Source organism: Nomascus leucogenys, chromosome 11 (assembly GCF_006542625.1).
Source record: "Nomascus leucogenys isolate Asia chromosome 11, Asia_NLE_v1, whole genome shotgun sequence".
In the NCBI taxonomy this organism is placed as follows: Eukaryota; Metazoa; Chordata; class Mammalia; order Primates; family Hylobatidae; genus Nomascus; species Nomascus leucogenys.
This window is the reverse complement of record NC_044391.1, coordinates 71,355,604-71,372,427: the sequence shown is the minus strand read 5'-3', so window position 1 is coordinate 71,372,427 and position 16,824 is coordinate 71,355,604. Positions and strand designations below refer to the sequence as shown.

General features: G+C 37.2%; 1 protein-coding gene across 3 annotated transcripts in view; it reads right to left on the bottom strand.

The window, feature by feature from the left end:
- Nucleotides 1-16,824, bottom strand: part of RNF13 (ring finger protein 13) — a 167,513-nt gene that overhangs the window by 32,091 nt on the left and 118,598 nt on the right. For all 3 annotated transcript variants that reach the window (XM_003256271.4, XM_030822710.1, XM_030822709.1), the window contains one exon: nucleotides 15,143-15,236. In XM_003256271.4, coding sequence (XP_003256319.1) covers nucleotides 15,143-15,236 — 94 coding nt within the window. The remainder of the gene's footprint in view (nucleotides 1-15,142; nucleotides 15,237-16,824) is intronic.

The window sequence follows — 16,824 nt, the reverse complement described above, 5'->3', positions numbered from 1 at the left end:
AAGAGCGTGGGGGCCGATATTCAACATTCTTAAAGAAAAGAATTTTCAACCCAGAATTTCATATCCAGCCAAACTAAGCTTCATAAGTGAAGGAGAAATAAAATACATTACAGACAAGCAAATGCTGAGTGATTTTGTCACCACCAGGCCTGCCCTAAAAGAGCTCCTGAAGGAAGCACTAAACATGGAAAGGAACAACCGGTACCAGCCCCTGCAAAAACATGCCAAATTGTAAAGACCATCGAGGCTAGGAAGAAATTGCATCAACTAACGAGCAAAATAACCAACTAACATCATAATGACAGGATCAGATTCACACATAACAATATTAACTTTAAATGCAAATGGGCTAAATGCTCCAATTAAAAGACACAGACTGGCAAACTGGATAAGGAGTCAGGACCCATCAGTGTGCCGTATTCAGGAAACCCATCTCACGTGCAGAGACACACATAGACTCAAAACAAAGGGATGGAGGAAGGTCTATCAAGCAAATGGAAAACAAAAAAAGGCAGGGGTTGCAATCCTAGTCTCTGATAAAATAGACTTTAAACCAACAAAGATCAAAAGAGACAAAGAAGGCCATTACATAATGGTAAAGGGATCAATTCAACAAGAAGAGCTAACTATCCTAAATATATATGCACCCAACACAGGAGCACCCAGATTCATAAAGCAAGTCCTGAGTGACCTACAAAGGGACTTAAACTCCCACACAATAATAATGGGAGATTTTAACACCCCACTGTCAACATTAGACAGATCAACGAGACAGAAAGTTAACAAGGATATCCAGGAATTGAACTCAGCTCTGCACCAAGTGGACCTAATAGACATCTACAGAACTCTCCACCCCAAATCAACAGAATATACATTTTTTTCAGCACCACACCACACCTATTCCAAAATTGACCACATAGTTGGAAGTAAAGCTCTCCTCAGCAAATGTAAAAGAACAGAAATTATAACAAACTGTCTCTCAGACCACAGTGCAATCAAACTAGAACTCAGGATTAAGAAACTCACTCAAAACCGCTCAACTACATGGAAACTGAACAACCTGCTCCTGAATGACTATTGGGTACATAATGAAATGAAGGCAGAAATAAAGATGTTCTTTGAAACCAACGAGAACAAAGACAAGAGAAAGCAGGAAAGATCCAAAATTGACACCCTAACATCACAATTAAAAGAACTAGAAAAGCAAGAGTAAACACATTCAAAAGCTAGCAGAAGGCTAGAAATAACTAAAATCAAGCAGAACTGAAGGAAATAGAGACACAAAAAACCCTTCAAAAAATTAATGAATCCAGGAGCTGGTTTTTTGAAAAGATCAACAAAATTGATAGACCGCTAGCAAGACTAATAAAGAAGAAAAGAGAGAAGAATCAAATAGATGCAATAAAAAATGAAAAAGGGGATATCACCACCGATCCCACAGAAATACAATCTACCATCAGAGAATACTACAAACACCTCTATGCAAATAAACTAGAAAATCTAGAAGAAATGGATAAATTCCTCAACAAATACATCCTCCCAAGACTAAACCAGGAAGAAGTTGAATCTCTGAATAGACCAATAACAGGTTCTGAAATTGTGGCAATAATCAATAGCTTACCAACCAAAAAGAGTCCAGGACCTGATGGATTCACAGCTGAATTCTACCAGAGGTACAAGGAGGAACTGGTACCATTCCTTCTGAAACTATTCCAATTGCTAGAAAAAGAAGGAATCCTCCCTAACACATTTTATGAAGCCAGGATCGTCCTGATACCAAAGCCTGGCAGAGACATAACCGAAAAAGAGAATTTCAGACCAATATCTTTGATGAACATTGATGCAAAAATCCTCAGTAAAATACTGGCAAACCAAATCCAGCAGCACATCAAAAAGCTTATACACCATGATCAAGTGGGCTTCATCCCTGGGATGCAAGGCTGGTTCAACATACGCAAATCAATAAATGTAATCCAACATATAAACAGAACCAAAGACAAAAACCACATGATTATCTCAATAGATGCAGAAAAGGCCTTTGACAAAATTCAGCAACCCTTCATGCTAAAAACTCTCAATAAATTAGGTATTGATGGGACGTATCTCAAAATAATAAGAGCTATCTATGACAAACCCACAGCCAATATCATACTGAATGGGCAAAAACTGGAAGCATTCCCTTTGAAAACTGGCACAAGACAGGGATGCCCTCTCTCACCACTCCTAGTCAACATAGTGCTGGAAGTTCTGGCCAGAGCAATCAGGCAGGAGAAGGAAATAAAGGGTATTCAATTAGGAAAAGAGGAAGTCAAATTGTCCCTGTTTGCAGATGACATGATTGTATATCTAGAAAACCCCATCGTCTCAGCCCAAAATCTCCTTAAGCTGATTAGCAACTTCAGCAAAGTCTCAGGATACAAAATCAATGTACAAAAATCACAAGCATTCTTGTACACCAATCACAGACAAACAGAGAGCCAAATCATGAGTGAACTCCCATTCACAATTGCTTCAAAGAGAATAAAATACCTAGGATTCCAACTTACGAGGGATGTGAAGGACCTCTTCAAGGAGAACTACAAACCACTGCTCAATGAAATAAAAGAGGATACAAACAAATGGAAGAACATTCCATGCTCATGGGTTGGAAGAATCAATATCGTGAAAATGGCCATACTGCCCAAGATAATTTATAGATTCAATGCCATCCCCATCAAGCTACCAATGACTTTCTTCACAGAATTGGAAAAAACTAAAGTTCATATGGAACCAAAAAAGAGCCCGCATCACCAAGTCAATCCTAAGCCAAAAGAACAAAGCTGGAGGCATCACGCTACCTGACTTCAAACTATACTACAAGGCTACAGTAACCAAAACAGCATGGTACTGGTACCACAACAGAGACATAGATCAATGGAAAAGAACAGAGCCCTCAGAAATGATGCCACATATCTACAACTATCTGATCTTTGACAAACCTGACAAAAACAAGACATGGGGAAAGGATTCCCTATTTAATAAATGGTGCTGGGAAAACTGGCTAGCCATATGTAGAAAGCTGAAACTGGATCCCTTCCTTACACCTTATACAAAAATTAATTCAAGATGGATTAAAGACTTAAATGTTAGGCCTAAAACCATTAAAATCCTACAAGAAAACCTAGGCAATACCATTCAGGACATAGGCGTGGGCAAGGACTTCATGTCTAAAACACCAAAGGCAATGGCAACAAAAGCCAAAATTGACAAATGGGATCTAATTAAACTAAAGAGCTTCTGCGCAGCAAAAGAAACTACCATCAGAGTGAACAGGCAACCTACAGAATGGGAGAAAATTTTTGCAACCTACTCATCTGACAAAGGGCTAATATCCAGAATCTACAATGAACTCAAACAAATTTACAAGAAAAAAAACAAACAACCCCATCAAAAAGTGGGCGAAGGACATGAACAGACACTTCTCAAAAGAAGACATTTATGCAGCCAAAAAACACATGAAAAAATGCTCATCATCACTGGCCATCAGAGAAATGCAAATCAAAATCACAGTGAGATACCATCTCACACCAGTTAGAATGGCCATCATTAAAAAGTCAGGAAACAACAGGTGCTGGAGAGGATGTGGAGAAATAGGAACACTTTTACACTGTTGGTGGGACTGTAAACTAGTTCAACCATTGTGGAAGTCAGTGTGGTGATTCCTCAGGGATCTAGAACTACAAATACCATTTGACCCAGCCATCCCATTACTGGGTATATACCCAAAGGACTATAAATCATGCTGCTATAAAGACACATGCACACACATGTTTATTGCGGCACTATTCACAATAGCAAAGACTTGGAACCAACCCAAATGTCCAACAACGATAGACTGGATTAAGAAAATGTGGCACATATACACCATGGAATACTATGCAGCCATAAAAAATGATGAGTTCATGTCCTTTGTAGGGACATGGATGAAACTGGAAAACATCATTCTCAGTAAACTATCGCAAGGACAAAAAACCAAACACCACATGTTCTCACTCATAGGTGGGAATTGAACTATGAGAACTCATGGACACAGGAAGGGGAACATCACACTCCGGGGACTGTTGTGGGGTGGGGGGAGGGGGGAGGGACAGCATTGGGAGATATACCTAATGCTAAATGACGAGTTAATGGGTGCAGCAAAACAACATGGCACATGGATACATATGTAACAAACCTGCACATTGTGCACATGTACCCTAAAACCTAAAGTATAATAATAAAAAAAAATAAATAAAAAACCCTGTTATTTGCAGCAACATGGATGGCTAGAGGACATGATGCTAAGTGACATAAGCCAAGCCCAGAAAAACAAATATCCTGTGTTCTCACTTGTATGTGGGAACTAAGAAAACTGATCTCATGGAGGTAGAGAGCAAACCAGTGGTTACCAGACGCTGGGAAGGGTGGAAGGGAGCAGTGAAGGGAGGCTGGCTACTGGGTACAAAAACAGTCAGAAGGAATAAGTTCTAGTTTTTGATAGTATGGTAAGGCAACTATAGTTAACAATAAAGTTATGTATTTCAAATAGCTAGATGAGAAGCTTTGAATTATTCCCAACACAGACACAAAAATGATCATTGCTTGGGGTGATGAATATCCCAATTATCCTGATTTGATCATTACATATTGTATATGCATGTATCAAAATATAACATGTACCCCATAAATATGTATAACTATTATATATCAATAAAAAATTACAAAATGCAATGAAAGCAGTACAGGGAAATTTATAGCACTGAATATATATATGTTAGAAGAGAAGAAAGGGCTAAAATCAATAATCTAAGCTTTACCTTTAGGAAACTAGAAACAGAGCAAATTAAATTCAAAGTAGCAGAAAAAAAGAAATAAAAATTGAACAAATCAATGCAAGTAAAAGCAGAAAATCAGGCTGGGTGTGGTGGCTCATGCCTGTAATCCCAGCACTTTGGGAGGCCAAAGTGGGAGGATCACTTGAGGCCAGGAGTTCAGACCTGGCAACATAGTGAGACCCTGTCTCTAAAAAAATAAAAATAAAAAAATTAGCCAGTCACGGTGGTGCACACCTGTAGTTCCAGTTACTTGTAAGGCTGAGGTGGAAGAGTTGGTTGAGCCTAGGAAGTCAAGGCTGCAGTCAGCCATGGTTGTGCCACTGCACTCCAGCCTGGATGACACAGTGAGACCTTGTCTCAAAAAAACAAACAAAAACAAAAACAAAACAAAACAAAAAAAAACACACACACACACAACCAAAAAAACACCCGAAAATCAATACAGAAAACCAACAAAACCAAAATATTGTTCTTTGAAAAGATAAATGAAATCAATATCTAGCTAGGTGAACCAAGAAAAAGAGACAAAAGATACAAATTATTAATATCAAAAATTTTAGAAAAGGGGTCATCACTATTAAGCCTATGAATATAAAAACAATAATAAAGGAATACTAAATAATTCTATGCCTACGAATCTGGTAACAGATGAAATGTGCCAATTACTCAGAAAGGCACAATCTGCCTAAAGTCACACAAAAAGAAACGTACAATCTGAATAGGCCTAGGTCTATTAAAGAACCTGAACCGATAAATAATAACCTTCCAAAACAGCAGGCACCATATCCAGATAGGTTCATTGGTGAATTCTACCAAACACTCAGGAAAGAAATTACCCGAATTCTTTAAAATTTCTTCCAGAAAACAGCAGAGAGTATATCATAACTCATTCGGTGAAGCCAGTTATTATCCAAATCTCACAACTAGGCAAAGACATCACAAGAAAGGAAAACTACTGAGTAGTAACTATCATGAACATAGATGATAAATCCTAAGCAAAATATTAGAAAATTGAATATCTGTATATAAAAAAATTATACACCATGACCAAGTGGGACGCCCAGCTTGATTTATAAATTCAATTCAATCCCAATCAAAATCTCAGCAATTTATTTTTTTGGATACCAACAAACTAGTTCACAAGTATACATGGAAAGGCAAAAAACCAAAACAGCCAACACCATACTGAAGTAACAAAGTCAATGAACTGACACTACCCAACGTTAAGACTTACTATAAAGTAATCAGCTGGCATGGTGGCTCACGCCTGTAATCCCAGAACTTTGGAGGCCAAGGCAGGTGGATCACTTGAGGTCAGGAGTTCAAGACCAGCCTGGCCAACATGGTGAAACCCTGTCTCTACTAAAAATACAACAAAAATTAGCCAGGTATGGTGGCACATGCTTGTATTCCCAGCTACATGGGGGGCTGAGGCAGAAGAACTGCTTGAACCTGGGAGGCGGAGATTGCAGTGAGCCGAGATTGCGCCACTGCACTCCAGCCTGGGTGACAGAGCAAGACTCCATTACAAAACAAAACAAAAGTACAGTAATCAAGGTGGTGTGGTACTGGTGAAAGAATAAATAAGATAAATGGGACAGAATAGAGATTCCAGAAAAAGACTCACACAAATATAGTCAACTGCTCTCTAACAGTGGAGCAAAGGTGATTCAAGGGAGAAAAGACAGTCTTTTCAACAAATAATGCTGGAACAAGTAGATTTCAACATGTCAAAAAAATGAACCTATATAGTAGGGGACTTCATCAACTTGATAAAGGGCATTTATTAAAAACAACAACAACAACTCACAGCTAAAGTACTGGTGAAGGACTGCAAGTTTTTGCCTTAAAATCAGAAAGAAAGTAGAATGGCCACTTTCACCACTGTTACTCAATATTGTACTGTAAGTTCTATATGCAGTTACACAAGAAAATGAAATAAATCCATGTTGGGAAGAAAGACGTAAAACTACACCTATTCACAGATGACGAGATCTGTGATATGGTTTGGCTGTGTCTCCACCCAAAATCTCATCTTGAATTATAATACACATAATCCCCACGTGTCAGGAACAGGACCAGGTGGAGCTAATTTGATCATGGGGGCAGTTTCCCCCATGCTGTTCTCATGATAGTGAGTCTCACAAGATCTGATGGTTTTATAAGCATCTGGCATTTCCCCTGCTTGCACTCACTCCGTCCTGATGCCCTATGAAGAAGATGTCTGCTTCTCCTTTGCCTTCCACCATGATTATAAGTTTCCTGAGGCTTCTCCAGCAATGTGGAACTGTGAGTCAATTAAACCTTTCCCTTATAAATTACCCAGTCTTGGGTATTTCTTATAGTAGTGTGAGAACAGGCTAATACAATCTGCTATATAGGAAATCCCCAAGAATCCACAAGAAAGCTACCAGAGCTATATACGAATCCATCAAAGTTGTAGGTTATAAGATCAATGCATAAAAATCAGTTGTGTTTCTCCACACCAGCAATGAACAATCCATAAAAGAAATTTAGAAAGGAATTCTGTTTATAATAGTATCTAAAACAATAAAATACCTAGAAATAAATCTAAGGAGATGAAAGACTTACAGACTGAAAATTACATGACATTGCTGAAGGAAATTAAAGAAAACCTTAATAAATGGAAAAGCATCCCATATTCATGGATTGGAAGACTTAATATTGTTAAGATGTCAAGACTACCCAAAGCAACCTAAAAATTTAGCACAATCCCTATCAAAATTCTAATAACTTTTCTGCAAAAATAGAAAGTTCTATCCTCAAATTATTCTCAAGTTATTATGGAATTGCAAAGGACCCTGAATAGCTAAAATACTGAAAAAGAACAACAAATGTGGAAGACTCACAATTCTCAGTTTCAAAATTTACTACAAAACGAGAGTAATCAAAATAGTGTGGGATTGGCATAAGGATAATCATACAGACCAAAGGAATGTAACTGAGAGTCCATAAATAAAACCATACATCTATGGCCCATTTATTTTTGATGAGAGTGCCAAGATATTCAATGAGAAAACAGTCTCTTCAACAAATGGTGCTGGGATAATTGGATTTCCACATACAAAAAAATAAGCCAGGAGCCCTATCTCATATTTACTATATATGAAAATCAACTCTAAATTGATAAAAGACCTAAATATAAGCTAAAACCATAAAACTTTGAAGAAAACATAGGGGTAAATCTTTATGACCTTGGATTTGGCAATGTATTCTTAGATATGACATAAGGTAAAAACTGGACTTAATCAAAATTCTTAAACTTTTCATTTCTGCAAAAAAAGTTCTTGGAATTTTGATAGGAATTGTGCTGAATTTGTAGACTGCTTTGGGTAGTCTTGATATCTTAACAATATGAAGTCTTCCAATCCATGAATGTGGGATGCTTTTCCATTTATTGAGGTCTTCTTTTAATTTCCTTCATAAGCAAAAATAAAAAAAGGTTTTTGCTTATGCTTCATATAAGCAAAAAAAGAAAAAAGGTGAATTGGACTACATCAAAATTTGAAATTTCTGTACATAAAAGGACATTATCCAGAAAGTGACAACTGACAGAATGGGAAAAAATATTTGCAAATCATGTTATTTAGAATATACAAAGAACTCCTATAACTCAAGAACAAAATGATAAACCACCCAATTGAAAATGAGCAAAGTACTTGAACAGATAATTTGCCAAAGGAAATATCCAAGTGGACAATAAGCACAAGAAAAGATGCTCAACATCATTAGTCAGTAGGGGAAATGCAAATAAAACCACATTAAGGTACCACTTCATACCCATTAGGATAGCTATATTAAAACAAAACAACAGAATACAAGTGTTGACAAGGATGTAGAGAAATATGAGCCCTTGAGCATTGCTGCTGGGAATGCAAAATGGTACAGTAACTGTGGAAGACAGTATCCAGGTTCCTCATAAAGTTAAACAATATCACTCCTTGGTATATACCCAAAATAATTGAATCCATGGACTTAAACAGATACTTTTTTATCAGTGTTCATTGCAGTATTATTTACAATAGCCAAAAGGTGTAACCTGTTGTGTATTTTTACCACATTTTGTTTATTTATTCATCTATTAGTGGATACTAATAGATGAATAAATAAACAAAATGTGGTAAAAATACACAACAGACTGTTATTCAGCCAGAATAAGTAAAGACATTCTGATATATGCTACAACATGGATAATCCTTGAAAACATTATGGGAAGTGAAATAAGTCAGAAATAGGACAAATATCAGGTAATTCCACTTAGGTGAGGTACCTACAGTAGTCAAATTCAGAGACAGTAAGTAGAATGGTGGATGCCAGTGGCTGGGGGGAAGTGGAAATGGGGAGTTACTGTTTAACAGGTGCAGAGTTTCAGTTTGGGAAGATAAAGAAGTCTGGAGATGGATGGTGGTGTTGGTTGCATAACAATATGAAGGTACTTTAAAATGATTAAAATGGTAAATTTTATGCTGTGTGTATTCTGCTACAATAAAAAATACAATCACTTGTGCATATATTTGGAGGTGGGGTGGCCTTGACAAGTCGATTTTTACCTGTAAGTGGAAAGGCAAAGTGTTAAACATAGGTAAACACTATTGAAAAAAAACAAAGTGGGAAGACTAGCTCTATCAGGTCTTACCATAAACCTACTGTAATTCAAACAGTGTGATACTGATACACGGTTAAACAATAAAACCAAGAGAAATCCAGAAACAAACCCACACATATCTGGACCTTAATTTACATCAGAGGTGACACTGCAGAACAGTGTATTTTCAATAATTAGCTCTGGAACAACTGGATACCCTTATATAAAATATCAAACTGGAAAAAAAACTTAAATTGGACTCCAGTTTTACACAATCAATTCATGTGGATTAAACACAAAAGACAAAAATATAAAGCTTTCAGAAGGTAATATAAAATAACATCTGTATGACCTTGGGATAGAAAACGTTCTCTAAAAACATAGAAGAGGCTGGGCACGGTAGCTCACGCCTGTAATCCCAGCACTTTGGGAAGCCAAGGTGGGCGGATCATGAGGTCAGGAGATCAAGATCATCCTGGCTAACATGGTGAAACCCCGTCTCTACTAAAAATACAAAAATGAGCCAGGCATGGTGGCGGGCGCCTGTAGTCCCAGCTACTTAGGAGGATGAGGCAAGAGAATAGTGTGAACTCGGGAGGTGAAGCTTGCAGGGAGCTGAGATCACACCACTCCACTCCAGCCTAGGGGACAGAGCGAGACTCCGTCTCAAAAAAACAAATCAAGACAAAACAAAACAAAACAAAACAAAAATAGAAGAACACTACCATGAAAGTCAAGAATTTTGGTCCATAAACTAGAAAAAAACAGTTAAAACACATAAAATTATTGAAGAACTAAATTGCCATACACTACACCTCCAGAGGGGCTTGTAGGAACATATAAAGAATTCCTCCCATATATGAAACAGACACATGGGCATATATCATGAAAGGTACTTTGTGAAAGTGAAGATCCAACTGGCAAATAATGTGAACAGATATTTAACCTCATTGCAAGAAGGGAAATAAAAAGTAAAACAACAATGAGTTATAAACCCACCAGAATGCTAAAATTTAAAAGTCCATCAGTACAAAGTATTGGATAAATACATGGAACAGCAGGAAGTCCTATAGACTGTTGGTGAGAGTAGAAATTGGTACCATCAATCACTTTGGAAATGATTTTTGCATTATCCAATAAAAATTGAAAATAGGTATATACTATGATCAAATTAATCTACTTCTAGGTATATATGCTAAAGAAATTCACGGACATATGCACCAGGATATATGTACAAGTATATTCTCAAAAGTATGATTTATAATAGCCCTAAACTGAAAAAAAAATGAATGTCAATTAACAGTAAAGTGGATAAGTAAAATCTTTAAAAGACAGAATGAAAGTAAATGAACTATACCTAAATGCAACTAAGTGTATAAATTTCATTAAAAAATTAACAAGAAGTAAGAAAAATACAATTCAAAAATAGGCAAAATTAAGCCAGCTGTTTAGGTATGCATTCATATGTGGTACAACTTGAGAAAGGCAGTGAAATTATAAGCCAGGATCGTGATTACCTCCAGAGGACAAGAAAGGATTATTTATCTAGAAGGGAACATAATAGCTCCTGGGGTGGCAGTAATGTTCTATCTCTTGAACTGGATGATTCTAGAAATATGTATCCTACATACTCTTCTGTATAAATGTTATACTTCACATTTTGAAAAAAGTGATGGTAAACACCACTCCATAGAGAAAAACATTTATGCTGATGGGGTCATAATGGGTTCAGGCTGCCAAGCAACCATATTATATTTCCCTAGTCCATTCCTTCTACTCTCCTGGAATAATAGTATTTTATACTTCTGTTCTTAAAAGCTCCAATACCTCCTCCTCTGTCCTCACCCTCAGTTGGTGATTTCCTACCTAACTGAGAGAAATGAAAGCAAAGAACATTTCCATAGACTCATCACTACAAATACCCACCTATTGTGATTTTTCACCCACATATTCTACTTTCCCTTAGCTCAAGTCTCTACGATACTACCTAAGGCCAGTTCACCTTTTTGTGCAAGAGATCCAATCTCCTCTTGCCTTCTCAAGAACATTACAGGAACTCTCCCATCTGTCACCTACATCATCGATTTCCTTTAGCAAACAAACATGCTGTTATTTCTTGACTCAACTTCCCCCAGCAGCTATGACCCCATTTCTTTGCTCCCTTTTTTAGTTAAACTTCTTACAAAAATTATCTCCAATTCCTCTCTTTCCACCATTCTCTCTTAAATCAACTACAATCAGATTTTTGGCCTGACCACTCTGTCAACTGCTCATCAAGATCATCAATAGTCTCTAGTGGTCAATACTGAGCTCTCATCTTACTTATGTTCAGTAGCACTGACACAGGTTATCATTCCTTGCTCCCTGATAGATTTGCATCACTGGGTTTCTGGTAAATCACACTGTCCTGATTTTCTTCCTATGTAATTGGTCACACCTTATCAGTCTCCACTGCTGCCACTTCTGATTCCTCTTCTACTTAATGACGGAATGCCCCACAGTGTCTTTGGTATTCTCTTTATCTGTACTCACTCTCTTGGTAATCTCATCCAGTCTAATGATATAAACACATTTTCATGCTGGTATTTCCAGTTCAGACCTCTCTCTTAAACTTCTAACATCTAATAGACATCTGAAATTCCATATGTTCAATACCAATCTTCCAATTTCCCCCCTAAAACCTGCTCTCTCATACATTAACCATCCCTTATTTCTATTTAAGGACTTTCCTTAAATAGACAGACCATCCATTTTGTTGTTCAGACCAAAAAATCTGGAGTCGTCCTTGTCTCCTCCCCCAATATCTAGTCCATCAGTAAATTCAGTGTATTCCATCTCCAGATACAGCCAGTATTTAAAGATTTCTTCTCCTCCACTGATATCAGCCCAAGCCACATTTACATCACACCTGAATTACTACAATAACTTTCCTGTCTGTTCTCTGTTTATACCCTTTGCCATCTAATAACCTATTCTTAATGTCAGCAGAAGGATCCTTTTAACAGTTGACTGAGACATTCTCTCTCTCCTCTGTTGAAAATCCTACTATAGCTACCCATCTTACTCAGAGGAAAAGCCAATGACATGCATTCCCTTTAAACCCAGGACAGTATCACCATTTTTTAAACTTTTTTTTTTTTTTTTGAGATGGAGTCTTGCTCTGTCGCCAGGCTGGACTGCAGTGGTGTGATCTCGGCTCATTGCAACCTCTGCCTCCTGGGTTCAAGTGACTCCCCTGCCTCAGCCTCCCGGGTAGCTGGTACTACAGGCATGCACCACCACACCTGGCTAATTTTTTTGTATTTTAGTAGAGACAGGGTTTCACCATGTTGGCCAGGATGGTCTCCATCTCCTGACCTCGTGATCTGTCTGCCTCAGCCTCCCTAAGTGCTGGGATTACAGGTGTGAGCCACTGCGCCCGGCCTTTTTAAACATATTTTTAAACACACAAAATGAAGCCTAAAAAAGTAATTCCTAATCTTCAAACTAGTTCTGGTCTATGTGGAAATCTTAACTAATCCAAGCTGGGCCCAGTGGCACATGCCTATAGTCTCAGCTACATGAGAAGCTGAGGTGGGATGATCACTTGAGCTCAGGAGTTCAAGCTCAGCCTGGGCAACACAGTGAGACCCCATCTCTTAAAAACAAAACAAAAAAAACTATTAATCCACGCTGTATAATGATAATGTAAATGACTGTATAATGATAATGTAAATGTAAAATGCAGTGCATTTTTAGAAATGTCTATTCATTTTATTTTAACATGATGTTCTTTTTCCTACTTTTTTTGTTAAGTGTTCTATTTTTTAATGTTAATGGAAAATGGCAGGTTTATAAAACATTTTATTATTTGAAAAATAAAAATGTGGCAGAACTATGTTTTATTGCCTTTTTCTCTATTTTCTCCCTCCACTCCCTACACTTTTTCACCGCTGAATTAAAAAACAGAATATTTTTACTGGTATATGAAAATGAAGTCTGGGAAGTGCCAGCCAAAAGGATTTATCAAGTAGGTGTCTGCACTAAAAGGTCACTAAATCACAGAGAAACTGTACTATAGGGGAAACTTACACTGGCTATGGTAGTATAGTCACACCTCTCCTCTAGCTCTGTCAATACTGGCTATGTGATATTACAATTCCTAACGTCCCTGACCCGATTTTTCCTCATCTATAAAGGGAAAATAATAATAGTATACAGTTCATAAAAGTAAGAAAATTAAGATGATATATATAAGTGATGATATATAACAGCTACCTACCTATGTGTTTAGTTAATACAACACTATACAGTGTTATATCGTGGGAGACAGAATAGGAGGAAGGTAAGTGAGAGTAGTCCACCTGGTGCAGAAAAATATTTTATCTGCTGACATTGTTTAGAACTAATGGCACATGGTAATAATATTTACAAGCATTTTGGTTAGTTTAATTATTGTTTTTAAATTATCTGCAGACTGTGCATCCCTCTCTTGCTTTCACCAGGTCATCATAGCAAAACATCATCTCTTACATTCATTCATTCATTTATTTATTCATTCATTCTTAAGTGAAAGTCTACTTAGCATTAGGCATCGTTTATGGTAGGGACACAGAAGGTAGTATAAGAGTATAGTCTTAAAAAGTCAGGAAACAGGCGGGGCACAGTGGCTCACACCTGTAGTCCCAGCACTATGGGAGGCCAAGGTGGGTGGATCACGAGGTCAGGAGTCAAGACCAGCCTGGCCAAGATGGTGAAACACCATCTCTACTAAAAATACAAAAATTAGCCGGGTGTGGTGGCAGGCACCTGTAATCCCAGCTACTCGGGAGGCTGAGGCAGGAGAATTGCTTGAACCTGGGGGGCAGAGGCTGCAGTGAGCCAAGATCGCGCCACTGTACTCCAGCCTGGGTGACAGAGTGAGACTCCGTCTCAAAAAAAAAAAAAAAAAAAAAAGTCAGGAAACAACAGATGCTGGAGAGGATGTAGAGAAATAGGAATGCTTTTACACTGTTGGTGGGTGTGTAAATTAGTTCACCCATTGTGGAAGACAGTGTGGCGATTCCTCAATGATCTAGAACTAGAAATACCATTTGATTCAGCAATCCCATTACCGGGTATATACCCAAACGATTATAAATCATGCTACTATAAAGACACACGCACACGTATGTGTATTGTGGCACTATTTACAACAGCAAAGACTTGGAACCAACTCAAATGTCCATCAATAATAGACTGGATAAAAAATGTGGCACATATACACCATGGAATACTATGCAGCCATAAAAAAAAGATGAGGTCACGTCCTTTGCAGGGACATGGATGAAGCTAGAAACCATCATTCTCAGCAAAATATCACAAGGACAGAAAACCAAACACTGCATGTTCTCACTCATAAGTGGAAGGTGAACAATGAGAACACATGGACACAGGGAGGGGAACATCACACACCAGGGCCTGTTGGGGGGTGGAGGGGTGGGGGAGGGATAGTGTTAGGAGAAATACCTAATGTAAATGACAAGTTGATGGGTGCAGCAAACCAACATGGCACATGTATACCTATGTAACAAAGCTGCACGTTGTGCACATGTACCCCAGAACTTAAAGTATAATAATAAAAAAAATTTTTTTTTAAAAAGAGTATAGTCATCCTGCAGTCTTAAATAAACTAAGGATAATTATTTTAAAAACAAATACTTACCTTTCTTGAATTTATGTACAGGAAGTTTCTTAAGTTGATCTTTACGAAGTCTGTTTCTTCTAGCTCTATGTCTATCCTGGACAAATTTTGTGATCTAAAAATAAAAGAGTTAAAAAAGGAGTCAGATATTAAATGTGCAAAGAGAAAGTGACCATTAAAATAACAAATATCTTTTAAGTTTCTGGATAGCTACTGCAAATCAGTTCAGTTCATTTAAATTATAACTGCAATAGTATTGTTAATTAAAGCATTAAATTACATTAGTGATTAGTTAACCCATAAATTACTCCTTGAATTGTTTATTAATTGATCTTGATTATCTTTGAATTACCTACAGAGACATTATAAAAAAACATGTAACTGTTTGCTTGCAAAAATACAAACGGTAAACTACAGATTTTATAAAGACTCCAATGGGTTAAAAAAAAAAAAAAGAATGGGAAGGTTGATATTCCTATATATTACAAACTGATAAAAATTTCAAACATACACTTATTAGTTACTGCAGAATAATGGGCAGAAATAATGCAGAACACCTTCACTACAAATATTCAGAAAAGGTGGATAAAATATACAAAATATTTTAAACTATAAATTGCTATGCTTGCAAGAATAAAAAAAAAGTACACAGGGCCAAAAACCAAATACCAAAAACACCCTCTGTAAAGGAAAAATTTGACTATGTCAAAGTTAAGAACTTCTCCGCTTAAAAGGCACTGTTAAAAAAATAAAAGACAACTGAAGCGGGAGGATTGTTTGAGGCCAGGAGATCAAGACCAGCCTGGGCAACATAGTGAGACCCCATCTCTAAAAAGAAAAAAATTAGCCTGGCGCAGTGCCGTGTGCCTGTAGTTCCAGCTGCTTGGGGGGCTGAAGTGTGAGAATCATTTGAGCCCAGGATGTCAAGGCTGCAGTGATTCATGTTTGTGCCACTGTACTCCAGCCTGCGCAACAGAGTGACAGCCTGTCTCCAAAACATAAATAAGTAAATGAATACACAAATAAAATTTAAAAATTAAAAATACAAATGAGCCACAGACTGAAATAAAATATTTGCAAATTGTATACATGATAAGGGATTTGTATCCAGAATATATATAAAAAACTCTCAAAACTCAATAAGAAAACAAGTTACCCAACAGAAGAAAATGGACAAAATATTTGAAGATACTTCACCATACAAGACATACAAACAGCAAATAAGCTCTTGAAGAGATGTGCAACGTCAGTAGTCAATAGGAAAACAAAAATTCAAATCACAAATACTATAATACAATATACCTATTAGAGTGACTAAAATGTAAAAGACTGACTATACCAAGCGTTGGCATGGAAGTGAAGGGACTGGCACTCTCATACACTTTCTGGTGGGATTGTAAAATGGAACAACCACTTTGGAAAAGAGCTTGGCAATTTCTTATGAATCTAAACACACATTTATCCTGTGACCCAACTGTCCCACTCCTAGATATACTTACTCAACAGAAATGAAAGCATATTTCCATACAACAAATGTCCATGTCAGCTTTATTTGTAATAGCCAAAAACTAGAAACAACGCAAATGTTGATCAATAGGTAAATGGGTAAACAAATCATGGTATATTCACACAATGGAATATATCTCAGCAATAAAAAGGAACGAACAATCCATGCACTCAATAACATATATAAATCTCAAAAT